The sequence below is a fragment of the Tyto alba genome, unplaced genomic scaffold (genome assembly GCF_018691265.1).
Source record: "Tyto alba isolate M040663 unplaced genomic scaffold, T.alba_DEE_v4.0 Super-Scaffold_30, whole genome shotgun sequence".
NCBI classification, from domain to species: domain Eukaryota; kingdom Metazoa; phylum Chordata; class Aves; order Strigiformes; family Tytonidae; genus Tyto; species Tyto alba.
The window spans coordinates 1,816,933-1,835,471 of NW_024881305.1; the positions used below are offsets into that span (position 1 = coordinate 1,816,933).

General features: G+C 68.7%; 3 protein-coding genes across 4 annotated transcripts; 1 reads left to right on the top strand and 2 right to left on the bottom strand.

The window, feature by feature from the left end:
* The first annotated feature begins 1,032 nt into the window (after positions 1-1,032).
* On the top strand, positions 1,033-4,934 carry LOC122154090 (myb-related transcription factor, partner of profilin-like). The gene is made up of 2 exons (XM_042800028.1): positions 1,033-1,562; positions 4,220-4,934. The coding sequence occupies exons 1-2, from the start codon at positions 1,070-1,072 to the stop codon at positions 4,768-4,770; spliced, it is 1,044 nt and encodes a 347-aa protein (XP_042655962.1). The 5' UTR covers positions 1,033-1,069; the 3' UTR covers positions 4,771-4,934.
* A 626-nt stretch (positions 4,935-5,560) lies between these two features.
* Positions 5,561-9,903, bottom strand: SHISA4 (shisa family member 4). Its single transcript, XM_042800221.1, has 5 exons — positions 9,468-9,903; positions 7,434-7,605; positions 6,596-6,729; positions 6,078-6,260; positions 5,561-5,974 (listed from the first exon to the last, which is right to left on the bottom strand). The coding sequence occupies exons 1-5, from the start codon at positions 9,538-9,540 to the stop codon at positions 5,928-5,930; spliced, it is 609 nt and encodes a 202-aa protein (XP_042656155.1). The 5' UTR covers positions 9,541-9,903; the 3' UTR covers positions 5,561-5,927.
* A 728-nt stretch (positions 9,904-10,631) lies between these two features.
* On the bottom strand, positions 10,632-17,374 carry INAVA (innate immunity activator). 2 transcript variants are annotated; one of them, XM_042800208.1, is made up of 9 exons: positions 17,336-17,374; positions 16,609-16,668; positions 15,901-16,025; positions 15,665-15,784; positions 15,162-15,393; positions 13,874-13,927; positions 13,382-13,772; positions 12,138-12,714; positions 10,632-11,048 (listed from the first exon to the last, which is right to left on the bottom strand). In XM_042800208.1, the coding sequence occupies exons 2-9, from the start codon at positions 16,652-16,654 to the stop codon at positions 10,956-10,958; spliced, it is 1,638 nt and encodes a 545-aa protein (XP_042656142.1). In that variant the 5' UTR covers positions 16,655-16,668; positions 17,336-17,374; the 3' UTR covers positions 10,632-10,955. The 2 variants fall into 2 exon arrangements, with proteins under 2 accessions (XP_042656142.1, XP_042656143.1); XM_042800209.1 differs by having other exon boundaries at positions 16,609-16,692; positions 17,336-17,352.
* Between the last annotated feature and the right edge of the window lie 1,165 nt (positions 17,375-18,539).

The following is an 18,539-nucleotide window of genomic DNA, read 5'->3' on the forward strand; positions in this document are numbered from 1 at the left end:
GGCGGGGGGGGGGGGGGCGTGGGCCTCTGTTGGAAATGGGCTCAGGCCCCCACACACACACACACACCTCTCCCAGCACCCACAGGCCCACCTGAACTGGATGCACTGGGGTCACCCCGAACTATGCAGCCACCCCAAACTGGGCACCCATGGACACCAACATGGGTGTCCATGGTCACCCACCCACCCAGAGCCCCCCCCCCCCCCCCCGCCCTAAACGGGGGCACCCTGTGGTTGCTGGACACCCACAAGCGGGCACCCCAGAGCCACACAGAGCCCCCCAAACCCCCAGGGTCAGCCCAAATGCCCGGGATCACCCAGGACTGGGCACCCTGGGGCCACCCCAGGGTCACCCCAACCCCCCCCCCCCGGGGTCACCCAGGACTGGGCCGGGGGCTCGCCAAGGCTCCCGGTGCCAGGGCCGGTTTCGGGGTGCGGGCGGATACCCGGGGGGGGGTTGCTCCCCGGCTGGCTCGGGAACCGCGCCACGGGCCCGGTTTGCGAGGCCGATCCGCGGGGCCCAAAACCGGGCGAAATACCTTTATTTGGGCATTTTGCAGGAGGGCAACGCTTCATCCCCGGTGGGCGGCCAGCGCGGCCGGGGGGAGCGGGGCGGGCGGTCCCCTGACCCCGCACGGCTCCCCGGGAGGAACCGGGGGGGGGGGGTGTGTGTGAACCCCGTGGGTGCCCTGCCCCCCCCCCCCCCCCCCCCCGGTGCGGGGACACCCAACCGAGCACCGCGGGGCCGTGGGGACACCCGGGAGCGAGCGGCTCCCCCGGTGACGGCGAACCGGCCGGATCCCCGGAGCGTGCCCAGCGTGAGTCGGCAGGGGGCGCTATACCCAACCGGGGCCGGCAGGGGGCGGCGCCGCCGTCACGGAGCGGCGCGGAAGAGGAGGGGGGGGGGGGGGGGGGGGGGGAACGGAGCCCGGGGCGGGGGGGGGGGGGGGGTGTCGGAGCCGTCGGCCCCGCTCGGCTCGGCGGTCGGTATCGCGGGACAAAAGGCGCGGCGGCGGGGCGATGGGCGGCGGGGCGGCGCCATGAGGAGGCGGCGGCGGCGGCGGCGAGCATGGCGGCGGGCGGCGGCGGCGGCGGCGGCGGGGCGCGGCGGGGGCTGCTGAAGCGGAAGCCGAACTTCACGCTGCAGGAGATCGACATCCTGATGAGCGAGGTGCTCAAGTACGAGCAGCTGCTCTTCGGCGCCGCCGCCAGCACCGTCAACGCCTACGAGAAGCAGAAGATCTGGTGGCGCATCACCAACAAGATCAACGCCGCCGGCCGCAACCAGCGCGACATCGGCGAGGTGAAAAACCGGTGGCGGGGGCTGCGCCGCCGGGCCAACGATAAAATCACCCGGCACCGGCAGGAGAGGCAGGGGCCGGCCGCCCGGCCCGCCGGTAGAGCCGGGAACGGCAACGGCAACGGGAGCGGGAGCGGGAACGGGAACGGTTCCGGGCCGGGCCCGCCGGAGCTCGGCCCCGGGCCCGCTCCCGGTTGGGGACAGCGCGGCCCCGCCGGCACCGACCCGCCGGCGCTCAGCGTCGAGGTGGTGGCACCGCACGGTGGGTGCGCGGGGTGGGGAGAGGGACACGGACACGGGGGACCGGGACAGGGACGGGGGGAGAGCAAGACATGGACACGGGGGACCGAGACAGGGGCGTGGGGGGGCCGGGACAGGGGTGTGGGGGGGCCGGGACAGGGACAGGGATGGGGGGGAGAGCAAGACATGGACACGGGGGACCGAGACAGGGGCGTGGGGGGGCCGGGACAGGGACAGGGACGGGGGGGAGAGCAAGACATGGACACGGGGGACCGAGACAGGGGCGTGGGGGGGCCGGGACAGGGGTGTGGGGGGGCCGGGACAGGGACAGGGATGGGGGGGAGAGCAAGACATGGACACGGGGGACCGAGACAGGGGCGTGGGGGGGCCGGGACAGGGACAGGGACGGGGGGGAGAGCAAGACATGGACACGGGGGACCGAGACAGGGGCGTGGGGGGGCCGGGACAGGGGTGTGGGGGGGCCGGGACAGGGACAGGGATGGGGGGGAGAGCAAGACATGGACACGGGGGACCGAGACAGGGGCGTGGGGGGGCCGGGACAGGGGTGTGGGGGGGCCGGGACAGGGACAGGGACGGGGGGGAGAGCAAGACATGGACACGGGGGACCGAGACAGGGGCGTGGGGGGGCCGGGACAGGGACAGGGATGGGGGGGGAGAGCAAGACATGGACACGGGGGACCGAGACAGGGGCGTGGGGAGGCCGGGACAGGGGCGTGGGGGGGCCGGGACAGGGACAGGGACGGGGGGGAGAGCAAGACATGGACACGGGGGACCGAGACAGGGGCGTGGGGGCGGCCCGGGCTTGGACACGAGGGGCTGGAACAGGGGCAAAGGGGACCGGGACAAGGGACAGGGGGGGGACCGGGACAGGGGCGTGGGGGGGTCCAGACACGGACACAGGGGACCAGGACACGGACAAGGGAGACCAGGACAGGGACACGGGAGACTGGGGCAGAGACACGGAGATGCTGGGACCAGAATGGGAGCGTGGAGGGACAGGGGCAGGGACACGGGGGACCAGGATCAGGATGTGGGGACACCAGGACATGGGTGCAAGAGAACAGGACAGGGATGTGGAGGGACTGGAGCAGGAACATGGGGACACTGGGACCAGGACCAGGACGTGGGGTGACCAGGACAGAGACACGGGGGCACTGGGACCAGGACATGGGGGACCAGGACAAGTGCATGGAGGTACAGCGACAGGGACACAGGGGACCAGGACCACGGTGGGAGGGGACCAGGACCAAGGCACTGGGACCAGGACAGGTGTGTGGAGGGACTGGGACAGGGACACGGGATCAGGACCAGGACAGAGACACTAGGACCATGACATGGGGGACCAGGATATGGATACAGGAGACCAAGGCAGGGACGTGGAGGACTGGAGTGGGGATACAGGGGACATGGGGACACTAGGACTAGGACAGGTTTGTGGGGAGACTGGGACATGGGGTACAAGGACTGGGACATGGGGGGACCAGGACACAGACACAGGGGACCAGGATGCAGGGGGACCGGGACCTGGGGGCCCAGGGCGGGGATATGGAGGACTGGGACAGGGATGTGGGGGGACAGGGACGTGGGGTTGCTGGGACCAGGACATGTGCATGGAGGAACTGGGGCAGGGACAGGGGGAACCAGGACAGAGACGCAGAAACAGGGGAACAGGGCAGGGATGTGGGGGGACTGGAATGGAGACACAGACGTGAGGGGACCGCGACTGGGACCGGGATTTGGCAGAAACCGGGACCAGGACACTGGGACCAGGACAGGTGCATGGAGGGACTGGGACTGGGGAGATCGGGAGAGGGACATGGAGGGGACATAAACACAGGGGAGAAGGACAGTGACATGAGGGACAGGATGTGGGGGGACAGCGGTGGGGGGGGGACCAGGGATAAGGACATGGGAGGACCAGGACAGAGACACAGGAGACTGGGACAGCAACAGAGACACTGGGACCAGAACAGGAGGATACCAGGATCTGGCCAGGGACAGGAGGCACTGGAATCAGGACAGGGACAAGGGACAGCACACTGGGGCAGGGGACCAGGACAGGGAACTGGCACTGGGACAGCAACAGAAGGGGATTGAGAGCTGGACAGGGATGGGGACAGTGGGGCTGGGACAGGGAAGGACATGGACCAGGGTGGGACAAGGAACAGCAGCACTGGGATTGGGACAGGAGGATACCAAGATCAGGCCAGGGGTATGGGCCACTGGGATTAGGACAGGGACAAGGGACAGGGGATACTGGGATCAGGACAGGGATAAGAGGGGGCTGGGAACAGGAGAGGGACATGATGGGATTGGGACAGTGACATGGGCAGGACCAGGACAGGGACAAGGGACATGGGGGGGACCAGGATGGGGCCATGCAGGGACATGGGGTATCACATTCAGGACAGGGATATGGGAGTACTGGGACCAGGAGAGGGACAAGCGACATGGGATGGAGCTGGACCACGATGAAGGACGTGGGGTGATGGGGATATGTATGTATAGATGGGACCAGGAGAGGGGACATGGGAGTACAGGGATGGGGACAAGGGAAACTGGGAGAGAGGAAGCAGAGGCAAAAGGGGGGTGGGTCGCTCGGTCTGTGGGGTGCGGGGGGTCCCGCCAGCTGCCCCACGCTCTCCCTCTGTCCCGCAGGCGTCAAGGAGGAGGCGGTGAAGGAGGAGCCGGTGGAGGTGAAGACTGAGCCCTTCCATGGCCCGGCTGCCGACAGCATCCCCGGCCGCGGCGCCGAGCGCCGGCTCCCCCGCCCCGGCATCCGCCCGCCCGGCGAGCTGTGCGAGGGCTGGAGCCGGAGCCCCCCGCACCCCGCGCCCCCCGAACTCTCCCTCGGCAACCTGGGCGGGCAGCAGGAGCCGCTGGGCTCCGATTTCCCGAGCATCCTCTTCGAGCAAGAGGCCGAGCATCTCAATAACTGCGGCACAGGCGAACCGGGACTCCCCGGCACGACGGGGCTGTCGGACGGGGCGCCCGACTGCCCCCAGCTCACCCCGGCCGAAAAACGCATCGTCCAGTCGAACGAACGGCTGGTGCAGGAGATGCGAGCGTTCCGACGGGAGTACGCCGAGAGCCGCCGGGAGACCACCTCCGTCCTGCGCGTCATCGCCCAGGCGCTGGGCGGCCTCAGCCGCAGCCTGGCCGAAATCCGTGACCTCTACCTCCGGGAGCAGGCGGTCCCCAAACCCTGACCCCCACGCAGCTGGCTGTGTGCGCCCGTGGCCGGCGGGGACCGCGCTGGGAGCAACTTCCCACCCATCCCTCCCAGTGCCCGCCTTGCTTCTTTATTTTTATTTTTTTTTTCCCCCCCCTCCCTCTCCATCCCACTTAAATAAAACTCAGAGCTGCCCCCCTACTTCCCCCTTCCCTGGGCTTGCTGCGGGGTTTTGGGGGGCAATGGGACCCGCAGTCCCATGGGGCAGGGTGGGGGGGGTCTGTGTCTCTGTGTCACTTTTCCCCCGCCGGGAGCAGTGGACTCAGCGGTTCCAAATTTATCCGGTGGCTGGAACCCCCCTCCCAGCGATGGGGCGGGGAGGTGAATCATGTGGAAGCAGCCGTCCAAAATAGCCGGGGTGAATCACGCTCCCCCGGTGCCAGATGCAAAGGGAGACGGGTCCCGGCTCTGGCGCTTCGGGACCAGGGTGGGGGTGGATGGAGGAACTGGCCTTGCGCCCACAGCCCCCCACCCCAGGGCTGAATTTGCTGCTTTCTGACCCAAAATTCTGCTGGGGACGGTTTCGCGCCCCAATTTTGAGCAGTGGGGACTGGGCAGGCAGCAGCGCTCATGTGTGGGCTCATCCTGACGGTTTGGTGGGAATTGCCCATCGCAGCCCAATTTTTGGATGGAGAAGCCCTGAGACTGGAAGGGGAAGGGGGGGGGAAAGTCACAGCCCCCCGCCCCCCCCAACAGCTCCCCTGGGAGGGCCACGGGGCTCTGCCCCCCGCCCTGGGCACAGAGCCACAGAGACACCGACACCGGGGTGTGGGGCACAAGACATCGTTTAATGCCACCCCCAGGGGGTGGGGGAGAGCGGGGGCCAAATCTGGATGCAGGGGTGCAGCAATGCACGGCCCTCAGGGGACCCCCCCGCCGGACACCCCCCACCCCATGGGTGCAACAGGGCCGTTGGCACCCGGAGCCGGGGCGGAGGCACCCACAAAGGGCCCAGTGTGCGGGACAAGAGCCGCCCTGTGCTGCTGGCACGGGGTCATCCCCGGGGTGGCCGGGAAGGGCCCGATCCGGCCATGGCCGGGGCACCCTCCCGGTCCTGTGGCGGGGGGATGGGGGTCCCCAGCCCGGCCCCACTGGCCGGCGGCAGGAGGAGGGTGCTGGGGTCCCCGTGGGTGCTCAGGCTCCGGGGTAGCTGGGCTGTGCTGGGACGTAGGGTGGAGGTGCTGTGGGGGGAGCAGGGTGGTGTGTCAGCCCCCCGTAAGGCCACCGTGCCCCCCCCTGGGGAATAGGGGGGGGTGTCCCGTGTCCCCCCGCCCTGGTGCTCACCTGTGGGGTTGTAGCCGGGGGGGCCAGAGGGGTACAGCGGGTACTGGGCGGCGGGGCCAGCCGGTGGGTACATGGCCATGGGGGCGAAGCCGGGCTGGGGGGGCATGGGGCCGGCTTTGGTGTCCATGGGGAAGGGGGCGGGGGGGGGCACGGGGGGGTAGTTGGACAGTGGGATCTCCGGGCCTGCGGGAGAGACAGGTTGGAGGTTGTGGCACCCCGGCACGGGGACAGGGACAGAGCCCAGCGGTGCCTGCGGGTGTCTGTGCCCCTCAGGGAGGGGGGGGGGGGGGGAAAGGGGGGGCGGTGGGCACCGGGGTGATGTCAGCAGCCCCTGCTCCAGCACCCTCCCCCAGCACCCAAATCCCTCCCTGCACCTTGGCCCCCCATCCCCCCCCACCTCGCCCTCCCAAATCCACCCCGCCTGTACCTACAGGACCCCTCCTATACCCCCCCCTCTCCTCCTGCATCCCACCCCCCCCATCCCTGCGGGCCCCCACCCTGCACCCCAAGCCCCCCACCTTGCAGTGGGGTGCGGAGGTGCTGCCGGCGCTGGTACAGGTAGCAGCAGGAGCACATGAAGCAGCAGACGATGGTGGTGACGATGGCGATGAAGAGCACCACGGCCGAGGCGATGCCCGCGATGGTCTTGGGGCTGCGGGACACGGCGAGGGCGTGGGGGAGCGGGGCCTGGCAGGGGGCACCCGGCAAACCCCCCCACACAGTGTACCCCCCCACACCCCCAGTCACACCAGTGCCCCCAGCAGCGAGGGGCATCCTTGGAACACCTACCTGGGCACCAGAGGGACAGGGACGTCCAGACAAGCACCCAGTGCCAGCACCCAGTGCCAGTGCCCAGCACCCAGTGCCAGCACCCAGTGCCAGTGCCCAGCACCCAGTATTAGTGACCAGCACCCAGTATTAGTGACCAGCACCCAGTATTAGGGACAAGCACCCAGTTCCACTTCCCAGCACCCAATGCCAGTGACCAGCACCCAGTATTAGTGACCAGCACCCAGTATTAGTGACCAGCACCCAGTATTAGTGACCAGCACCCAGTATTAGGGACAAGCACCCAGTTCCACTTCCCAGCACCCAATGCCAGTGACCAGCACCCAGTATTAGTGACCAGCACCCAGTGCCAGTGACCAGCACCCAGTATTAGGGACAAGCACCCAGTATTAGGGACAAGCACCCAGTATTAGTGACAAGCACCCAATGCCCAGCACCCAGTACCAGTGTCCAGCACCCGGCGCCCAGCAGCCTGTATCCAGCACCCAGCATCCAGGCCCCAGCACCCAAAGGCAAGCACCCAGCGCCCAAAGCTGAGGCTCAGCACCCGTGCCCAGCACCCAGCACCTGAAGGCGAGGCAGTGGCGCTGCTGGCGCTCGGTGAGCAGGCGCAGGGGGTCGCGGCAGCAGTACCGCTGGTGGCACGTGCCGCAGCAGAAGGTGAAGAACTCGCAGTCGAAGCCGGGGTGCCAGGAGCCGTTCCTGTCCACGTACCACAGGCAGTCCTCGCCCCCCGCCGCTGGGGAGAGCCGCCTGTCACCGGGGCCTCAGGCCACCGCCACCCCCCCGGGGTGCCAGCATCAGCTCGTTCTGTTCTCCAAATGCTCTCTCAGGGGAACAGCCTGTACCCCACTGCATTCTGTCCCCATATACCCCCCCCTCCCTGTACCCCACCCCATCCTGCCCCATGCCCCCCCATACCCTGCCCCATCCTGCCCCCCTGCACCCCACCCCATCCTGCCCCATGCCCCCCCATACCCTGCCCCATCCTGCCCCCCTGCACCCCACCCCATCCTGCCCCATGCCCCCCCATACCCTGCCCCATCCTGCCCCCCTGCACCCCACCCCATCCTGCCCCATGCCCCCCCATACCCTGCTCCATGCCCCCCTGCACCCCACTTCATCCTGCCCCATGCCCCCCCGTACCCTGCTCCATCCTGCCCCCCTGCACCCCACTTCATCCTGCCCCATGCCCCCCCATACCCTGCCCCATGTCCCCCCATACCCTGCTCCATCCTGCCCCCCTGCACCCCACCCCATCCTGCCCCATGCCCCCCCATACCCTGCCCCATGCCCCCCCATACCCTGCTCCATGCCTCCCCATACCCTGCCCCATGCCCCCCCATACCCTGCTCCATGTCCCCCCATACCCTGCTCCATCCTGCCCCCCTGCACCCCACTTCATCCTGTTCCCATGTCCCCTCCTACACCCTGACCCTACATACCCCCCATACCCTGCTCCATCCTGCCCCCCTGCACCCCACTTCATCCTGCCCCATGCCCCCCCATACCCTGCCCCATGTCCCCCCATACCCTGCTCCATCCTGCCCCCCTGCACCCCACCCCATCCTGCCCCATGCCCCCCCATACCCTGCCCCATGCCCCCCCCATACCCTGCTCCATGCCTCCCCATACCCTGCCCCATGCCCCCCCATACCCTGCTCCATGTCCCCCCATACCCTGCTCCATCCTGCCCCCCTGCACCCCACTTCATCCTGTTCCCATGTCCCCTCCTACACCCTGACCCTACGTACCCCCCAAACCTTGCTCCATCCTGCTCCCACATCCCCCTGCACCCCACTCCATCCTGCCCCCCATATCTCACTCCATCCTGCCCCCCATGTCCGCCCCCATACTCTAGTCCATCCTGCCGCACATTCCCCTGGATCCTGCTCCATCCCACCCCATGTGTCCCCCTCTGTCCCCACTCCATCCTGCCCCACATCCTTTGGAACTCTGCTCCATCTCACCAAGCCCCCAGGGCCCCCCCCCCCCCCCCCCCCCCCCCGCCCGCCCAGATGCCCCAGTGACACCTCCCAGCTCTATTTCTGGCCAGAGCCACCTCCGCTCCGAGAATTAACCCTGGGACGAGGCCTGGGGACAGCGGCCGGGAAGCCACCGGGCTTGGGTTGGGTTCCTTCCCTGGGGGCTTCCAGCTCGCTTCCCACTGGCTCCAAGTAGCTTCTCAGGGGTCTCATATGGGGTTCACTCACCGCCCAAGGGAACCACAGCAGCTCAGAGTCAAGTGGGGAAACTGAGGCACTGGCTGCGTGCCTGGGAAGCACCCAAACCCCCCGCGACTCGAGCGGCCACCGGCTCCGTGCACGCTGCTCCGGGGCGCTCGGGGACACCCCGAAAGGAGCAACTGGGGTGCGGTACGGGGGAGGAAGATGGGGGGGGGGGGGGGGAGGCAGGGCCCTGGGGGACACGTTGATGCAAGCAACCCCCGAACCCCCGTGCAAAGGCGCCGGGTGCTGCCGTAGGTCACGGTCACGGCACCGGGTCCCACCCCGACGTGGCACCGCGTGTCCATCCCCCGCCGCCGCGATGCCCCACGCCCCCCACACCCCACACCCCACACCCCCCCGGTGTGTGTCTTACCCAGCGAGGCGGCCACAGCCACCAGCACGGTCCCGGCCAGGGGCCAGCGGCTGCCGGTGCCGCCGGGCCCCATCCCGGGGCCGGGCCCGGTGCCCCCGCTCAGCGCTGCCCGGAGGCGGGTGGGATCGGGCTGGTGGGGGCGGGGGGGGGGGGGGGCGGCGGCTGCGGGGGGGGGCACCGGGCCCGGGGGGCGGCGGGGCTGCGGCCGGTGGGATCCCGGTGCTGCGGCACCAGCGGGGAACCCGGGGCCGGTGCTGGGGCCGGTGGAGCCCCGGGGCCGGTGCAGCCCCGGTACGCAGGCCCGCAGTGACGCCGCAGCCCGGCGGCGCTCGGTCGCTGCCCGGTGCCCCCCCGCGGCGGCACCTCCCGCCGCAGCTACCGGCCCCGGTCCCCGCCCGCCCCCGCCGCGGGGGGGGTGACGCCGCCGGGGCTGCTGAGGGGGGGACTCCGCCGGGCGGCCCGTCCCCTCCGCACTGCCCTTCCCCACCCCCGCACCCCTCCCCGGCACCCCCTGTTTCCCCGCCTCTGCATCCCTTATTTCCCCACCCCTTGAACCCCTTATTCCCCCTGCACCCCTTTCCTTCCCCACCCCTGCACCCCTCCCCTGAACCCCTTATTTCCCCTCCCCCCTGCACCCCTTTCCTCCCCTCCCCCTGCACCCCTCCCCCGGCACCCCTGCCTTGCGCAGCCCCTGCTCCCCCTTCCCCTGCCCCCCCATCCCTCCCCTGCTCCCCATCATTTCCCCTTCCCCTGTGCCCCTTCCCCTCCCTCTTCACCCCTTATTTCCCCTCCCCCTGGACCCCCCCCATCCCTTCACCCACCCTTGCACCCCTTCCCCTGCACCCCTCCTGTCCACCCCTCCGCACCCCTTCCCCATCCCTTCATCCCTCCCCTGCACCCCTGTACCTCATCCTTTCCCTCTACCCCTTCCCCTCCCCATCACCCCCTTTTCCCAGCCCCCCCCATCCCAGCCAGGCCAAGGGCTCACTGGGTGCCGGGGGGCACCCCATCACCATCCCAAGCCCACAGGGGCACAGCTGGCCCCCCGGGGCCCGATCCTGACCCTGCCAACCCAGCACTGGATTCAGGGGTTGGGGGACGCGGGCAGGGGACAGAGCTGGGTGTGGAGGTGACGCGTCCTGAGGGGCTGGAGAGGACAGGAGCACCCCAACAACTATGTTTATTAGAGACCCGAATCGAGGATCGCGGTGTCATCATCAGTGTCGGGGTCACGGTGACAGTGAGGGGACACGGGGTGGGGTGGGGGGGTGGGGGGGCCAGCCCCAGCCACGCCATCCCATCCCCACGCACCCCAGGGGTGCTTGAGGGGGGGGCTGCACCTCCCACCCGTGTCGCCACGCTGGGGTGGGGAGGTGAGGCACCCTTGTCTCCACTGTCCCTGGGCCAGCCAGGCTGTGGCCCCCCCCCCCCGGGGGTTGGTGGAGGGGGGCTTGGGGAGGTTGGGGGGGGGGGGGGGGGTGTCCACGCTTACACTTGTGTGACGATCTCGCCGTTCTCAGGCACGTAGACCTGCACGGGCACGCCGTCCGGGGAGCGCCGCAGGACGTGGATTGGGGGCGCCTGCGTGGGAGAAGCCCGTGGGTGCTGGCACCCCGCCCTGCGCCGGGGCAGCCCCCCCCCAGGGTGCACGTCCCACGGCGGGGGTTCGGGGGTGGGGTTTTGCGGGGGCACGGCTGCAGGTCCCCACTTGCCCAGCGTGGGCCCCGGTTGTGCCACGGGTACCGGCCGTCCCGGCACTGCATGCACCCGTCCTGGTGGGACCCCCAAAATGTCTGCAGGATCCCCCCTAGCCCAGGGGGACCCCAGTGCTGCCCTAGGGACCCACATGGGAACCCGGGTGCTGCTCATGGGACTCAGGACCTGCCCAGAGGGACCCTCAGAGGGTCCCCATCCTGCCCCAAAGGACCTTGAGGGACCACGGTCCTGTGGCCAAGACCCTCACAAGACCCTGGTCCTGCCTGCGAGACCCCCTCAGGACCCCAATCCTGCCCTAGGGACCCTTCTGGGACCCTGGGCCTGTCCCAGGGACCCCCTTAGGACCCGATCCTCTCCCAAGGGACTTTCACCGGTCCTGTTCCAGGGACCCTGGGGGGTGCCCGCTCTTGCCCCAAGGGACCCTCATTGGGCCCAAATTCTTCCTCTGGGATCTCCTTGGGACCCCAACCCTCCCCCTAGGACCCACTCAGGACCCTGGTCCTGCCCCAGGAGCCCCCTTAGGATCCTGCTTCTGCCCCAGGGACTCCCATGGGACCCCAGGCCGGGCCTGTGGGACCCTGGACCTGCCCAGAGGGACCCTCAGAGGGACCTGATCCTGCCCCAAAGGACCCAGAAGGACCTTGATCCTGTCCCCAAGACCCCCTTGCGACCTTGGTCCTTGCCCCAGGGACCTTCACTGGATCTCAGTCCTGCCCCAAGAACCCTCATGGGACCCCAATTCTTCCCCATGGACCCCCTCAGGACCCCACTCCTGCTCTGGGGACCCTCATAGGACCCCACCAGAGCCCCTTGTCCCTGAACCACCTCAGGGTGACAACTCATGTCACCCAGCCACCCGCAGGGCAGCACCCAGGGGGTCCCCATATGGGGACGGGCACAGCAGTGCCCCCCCGCTCTCCCATGTCCCTGCACCAGCTGGTCCCCAGACCCTACCTGAGCCCGCGGCAGGACTCCACGGGTGACGGGCACGTCCCTGGTGGTCCCACCATGGGGTCCCTGAAAGGCCCCTTGTCGGTCGAGGGAGTGGGGACGGGCACCCCGCAGGCGGGCGCGCTGGTGCCACGACTTGAGCTCCTCGGTCACGGCCGCCTTGGAGAGCCCCCGGCCCCCCGCTGGCGCGTAGTCCTTGAGCGAGGGGGTGCGCACGATGCGGCTGTGCGAGGGCACCAGGCGTTGGTAGCGTAACGGGGCCAGATCCTGCTCGTAGAGGAAAGCCGGGGGGCCGGCGGGTGGCAGGAACCGGTGAGCACCCCGGGGGTAATAACTGGGTTCGACGAGGGGCTGCTGGACCGGGGGGCGTGGGAAGGAGACGTCGGGGCTGCTGCTGCCCGGGGAGGTGGCGTGGGAGATGCTGGAGAGGTCGGAGATGCTGTCGTCGGAGCCGGAGCGGCAAGCGGGGCCGGGGGCCGGGATGCAGGAGGTGGGCACCGTCACCGTGTAGTACGTGGGGCGCCGGCGGGGTACGGCACTGCGGCCCCGCGGCTCGCCGGGCTGCCAGCACGCCTCCACCCTGCGGGCACCAGGGCTGCGGCTGCAGACGGACCCTGCCCCTCGCCGCCCGCCCGAAAGTCGGGGCGAGCTGGGGGAAAGGGGGTCCGGGGGGCACGGGGGGGCTGAGCACCCCATGGGGGCAGGGTGCAACCTCCCCATGGGGTTAGATCCACCCTCCTCCCCATGGATTTATGTTCATCCTCCCTATAGGGTTAGCTCCATCCTCCCCAGGGGGATACCTCCAACTTCCCTATGGGGTTATCCCCAACCTCCCCATAGGATTAGCTCCAACCTCCCCATAGGTTTATCTCCAACCTCCTCGTGGGGTTAACTCCAACTTCCCTATAGGGTTATCCCCAACCTCCCCATAGGGTTATCCCACAACATCCACATAGGATTAGCTCCAACCTCCCCCATGGGGTTATCCCCAACCTCTGCATAGAGTTATCTCAAACCTCCCTATAGGGCTATCCCCAACCTCCCCATGGGGTTATCCCCAACCTCCCCATGGGGTTATCCCCAACCTCCCCATGGGGTTATCTCCAACTTCCCCATAGGATTAGCTCCAACCTTCCTCTAGGGTTATCTCCATCCTCCCCATAGTCTTATCCCCAGCCTCTCCTTGGGGTTATCTCCGTCCTCCCCTGCAGAAGCCCTTGTCCCCCCTCCCCACACACAGGACATACCTCAGGGACTGGGACTGTCCCCGCCGGCCCGATGGCTCCGGGGTGCTGGGAGCGCTGGAGCCTGTCTGCCGGCACAGCACCAGGGTCCTGATGGGGACGAAGCGGTAGGGAGGGACGTCCCCTGCCCTGGCCGCCGGCGAGGCCGCGGGGTCGGGGCTGCCAGGCGCAGCGGGGGTGGCCGGCGGGGCCCCGGGGTAGCACCGGGAGCCCCGGGTTTCCCCATCCCGGGGGTCGACGCTGGGTTTTTTGGTCTTCTCGTAGGGTCTGTCGAGGCTGGTCTCCCGCCAGGGGCTGGGAGGGGCTGGCGGGGACCCCAACCCCTCCTCCTCAGTGGGCTCCTTGGGGGACGGGGACCCCCGCGGGGAGGCAGGTCCCAGCAGCTGCGTCTCCTCTGTGGGACAGACGGAGGGTTGGGATGGAGGGGACACGGCGGGGGGGGGGGGGGGGGGTGGGCAGCAACACCCCCCTCCCCAATCCCCGCAGCCCCCTTACCCTCCTCCAGCAGGACGGCGTCCGACAGGGAGCTCTCGTCAGAGGCGCTGAGCTCTGTGGGACAGGGACCGGGTGAGAACGGTGCCGGGGCCGCCGTTGGGTGCCAAAATGCTCCCACGGCACCCGCCGCCACCCAGCGCGTCCCCGCAGGCCTCCGCTCCCCCTCTCCCACGCCGCCTGTCCCGACACGCTCCGGGACGGTGGCGGTACCGGCCGGGCCGGCTTTGCCGAGCACTGCGGGCAGCTCCCAGCCTGCCCAGGCCGGGCAGGAGGAGGGGTGCCGGGCAGGTTTGGGGGTACCAGGAGGGAAGGAGCCACCGCCACCGTGTCCCCGATCCTTGAGGTGGGGGGGGGGGTGATGGGAGGGCGGCGGGGATAGAGGCACGTGCGGGGGCAAGCGGGGACCTGCTGCCACCTCGGTGGGGACACGGCAGCCAAGCCAAATCCTGCCACTTGTCGGGGTGCACTCGCTGGGGGATGGCAGATCAGGGCTGGGGGGGGGGAGGGGGGGCAGTCATGGGGTACAATCAGCAGGGGTGACGTATCAGGGTGCACGCACTGGGGATGAAGTTTTGGGGTGCATTCACAAGGGTGCAAGTACCAGGGATGAAGTATTGGGGGGCATTCGTGGGGGTACAATCATCGGGGGCGGCATAGCAGGGTGCAATCACCGGGGATGAAGTTTTGGGGTGCATTCACTGGGAATCATGTATCAGGGTGCACTCATGAGAGTGTGTTCAACAGGCATGAAGTATTGGGGTGTGTTCACCAGGGCGCATCCGTCAGGCAGAGTGTATCGGGGTGCTTTCACTGAGGGAGGGGGATTGGGGTGCATTCACAGGGAGAGCATACTGGGGGGGCACGCACCAGGGACGGCATGTAGGGGTGCACCCAGGGAGTTGCATTCACCAGGGATGGAGGTCTGGGGGGCATTGACCAGGGATGGCATATTGGGGTGCATGCACCGGGGATGGAGGACTGGGGGTGCGTTCATCAGGGATGGGAGATCGGGGTGGATTGGGGTGCATGCAGGGGGGGTGTATTCACCAGGGATAGGGAACTGGGGCGCATTCGCTGGGGATGGCATGTCGGGGTGCATCCAGCGGGATGCGGTCACGGGGTTTGGGGGGTTGGGGGGTGCACGCTTCAGGGCTGGCATATCGGGGTGCCTTCCCCAGGGACACGCAACCAAGCTGCACCCATTTCTGACCTCCAGCATCCCCCCACCCCCACCCCCCCCCCCAAAACGTGCCATCAGCAGGCGGGGAGCGGGGAGCGGGGGGCTCACCCTCGGCAGCACCGGTTCCACCGCCGGCGGGCAGCGGCCGGTGGCCAGCCAGGAGCCGGCGCTGGTTGAGGACGTTCTCCAGGTCCTTCAGCTTCTGCTCCTCCAGCAGAGCCGCCGTCTGCCGCCGCTTGCGGAGCCGCTTGCTGATGTTCTCCTCGCGGCAGAGGCGCCGGGCGGCCTTGGCGATCTGCAGCTGCAGCGCCAGGTCCCGCTCCAGGGCGCTCAGTGGGTCCTGGGGACAGAGTTGGGGGGGTGGGACACACACACACACACACACACACACACGCTCAGCATCCCACCACCCGCTGCCACCCACCCCGCGTGCCCGCTGGCTCGCGGAGCGGGGATATGAATTCCTCCCGTGGGACGGTGACCTCGCCGGGTGACGCTTGAGCATCCCCAGCAGGGGATGGAGAGGGGTCCCCACCGCCCGACCCAGGGATCCCACACACACACACACCCCCCCGCTTGCACCCCGGGGACCCCCCCCCCTCCCTCCTCACCGCCCCGCGCAGGACGAGGGTCTCATCCAGCTTGAAGGCAGCACCGATCCTGCGCCGGACCTTGGGGGGCTTCTCGCCAGCTTTCAGGGGGTACTCGCGGGGCAGCGTCCCCGTCAGCTCCTGGGGACATCGCGGGGACACTGAGCCGCTGCTGGGGAGGTCGGGGGGGTGTCGGGCAGAGGGGGTGCATTTGTGTGTGTGTGTGTGTGTGTGTGTTTCCCCCCGGCCCTGCTCACCGCCTCGCGCAGGCAGAGCCGCTGCAGCTCCTGCACGCAGCCCTCCAGCCGGGCCTCCAACGCCTGCTGCTGCCTGCGCCCTGCCTGCGCCCGCGCCTTCAGGGGCGACACGGGGCTGTCGGGGCCTGGGGACGGACGGACGGACGGACGGACGGAGGGACGGGCGGGCAGACGCCTGCTGAGATGCGCCCAGACCCCCCCCCCCGCCCCGCGCCACTTCCCCCAGCCTCCCTGCCTCGGTTGCCCCCCTCAACCCCCAAAAAGCAGCTGTGACCCACCCCCAGCAGCACCCATGGGTGCTCCAGCTCCCCCGGGGGGCAGCCGTGATTTCCCAGTGCGGGGGGGGGGGGAGCACAAACACACGGGGAAGGTTTCGCCCTGACTCAGCCATCCCCGAGTGAAACCTGGCTGAGTCAACGCCAGACCAGGCGCCCCCCCCCCCACCCCCCCCCCGCCACCACGCTTGGGTGCCCCCCCCCCCATCGAAACCAGGGAAACCCCCATTTCCCCAACACACACACACACACACACCCTTCAAGGAGCTTTTGTGTGTCCCCAGGGCCACCCCATGCGGTGAAGTGCCCCGTTCTCAGCCCGGGGAGGGGGGGGGGGGGGGCACATCTATATGAGCACATGTGGGGGGATGGGAGCACCCCAAGACCACCCCCACCCCAAAAATAACAGGCACACACCCCCCTCAGTGCTCACCCGAATGCAGCATGATCCCACTGTCGGTGTCGCTCACCTCCCCCATGCCGGGACGGGACCCTACGGGCGACAGCGGGGAGACGCCTTGTCCCCACGCCATCCCCCGGGCATCACCCATGGGTGCACCCCCCCCCCCCCCAGCCCCCCCCAGCCCTCAGCATCACCCCCGTCCTTCCCGGCCGCCGGCTCCAGCGATGGCGGCCGGGGGAGGAAGGCGAGGCCGTGTTTGCTTTGCCTGCCTTCTTGTAGGTCCTACGATAAACAAAGGTGTGCAAACACGTGCGTGGCAGCCAGGGTTGCCTGGACGAGACCCATCCCGGGGGCAAAGGTGGTCGGGGTGCGTCTGGGGGGGGGAGGGGGAGCCGGGGGGGCCCTCACTCCTGCCCCAGCTGGTTTCACTGGGCGCCTCTCCCAGTTTTGATTTTCTTTACCGTCTGGGCTGGAGGCGGCTCCTGGGGTGGGGGCGGCCGCCAGCCCTGGGAAAGCGGCTCCCCCCGGGCACCCCGGCACCCCCCTGCTCTTGCCGGTGGTGGGGGGCAGTGGGTGGGAGCGCGGCAGGGGGGGTTTCCCCACCTTTGTTTTTGCATTGGTTTCGCGCCTGCCGTGCCTCAGTTTCCCCCCAGCGGGACGTGGAGCGGCTTGGGGAAACTGAGGCAGGGAAAGGTGGGGGGGGGAGGTGGTCCCGGAGGGGGGGGTTCCGCAGCGGGGCCGGGAGGCGATGCCTTACCTGGGCGCTCGCCGCCGCTGCCGGCTCTGCTGCGCCCGGGACACGGGGACGTGTTTTGACTTGAGGTGGAGGGGAGGAGCGGGTGAGCAACACCTTCCCCGGCCGCCGCCGCCGGCAGCACCCGCGCCCCACGCCGCCCCACGCCGCCCCACGCCGCCCCACGCCGCCCCACGCGCCCCGGCCTCCGCCCCGCGACGGCGACAGCGGCAGCGGCGAGGGCCTGAGCACCTGCCCGGCACAGCACCGCGCAGCGTGGCCGGGTACGGTGTGGGGTGGCGCAGGATGGCAGGGAAGAGTGTGGCGTGGCATGCTGTGGCATGGTACGGCACAGTATGGCATGGTACGGCACAGTATGGCATGGTATGGCATGGCAGGGTATGAGATGGCAGGGTATGGTATGGCATGTCATGGCACAGCATGGCATGGCACAGATTAGCATGGTATGAGATGGCACAGTATATCCTGGCATGGTATGGCATGGCATGGCGTGGTATGGTATGGTATGGTATGGCATTGTATGGCAGTGTGAGATGGCATGGTATGGCATGGCGTGGTATGGTAAGGTGTGGCACAGTATGGCATGGTATGGCATTGTATGGCACAGTATGGCACAGTATGACATGGCACGGGGTGGCATGACATGATATGGCACAGTATGGAGTGGTATGGCATGGTATGGTATGGCATGGTATGGCACAATATGGCATGGTATAGTATGGTATGGCATGGTATGGCGTGGTATGGCATGGTATGGCATGGTATGGTATGGTATGGTATGGTATGGTATGGTATGGTATGGTATGGTATGGTGTGGCACAGTATGGCATGGTATGGAGTGGTATGGCATGGTCTGGGACAGCACTGGGTGGGGTGGGGTGGCACCGTACAGCATGGCGTGGGGTGGTGCAGTGTGGCGTGGAAGGGGATGGCACGGCATGGCAGAGCATGGCACGGCATGGCATTGGGATTACAGCACGGTCTGGTGTGCTATGGCATGGCACAGCCTGGCACCACCTGGCAGAGCGTGGCACAGCCCGGCACAGTGCCGGGTGGAGGCTCCATCCCCGGTGCCACGCGGGGGCAAGGCAAGCGCAGGGACACCATCCCCATCCCTGCCATGGCCAGGGGTTGTCCCTTGGGGTTGGTGCCCCAAAACCGTCCCTCCCCCAGAGCAGGGAGCCTGTCCCTGTCCCCACGCAGGAGG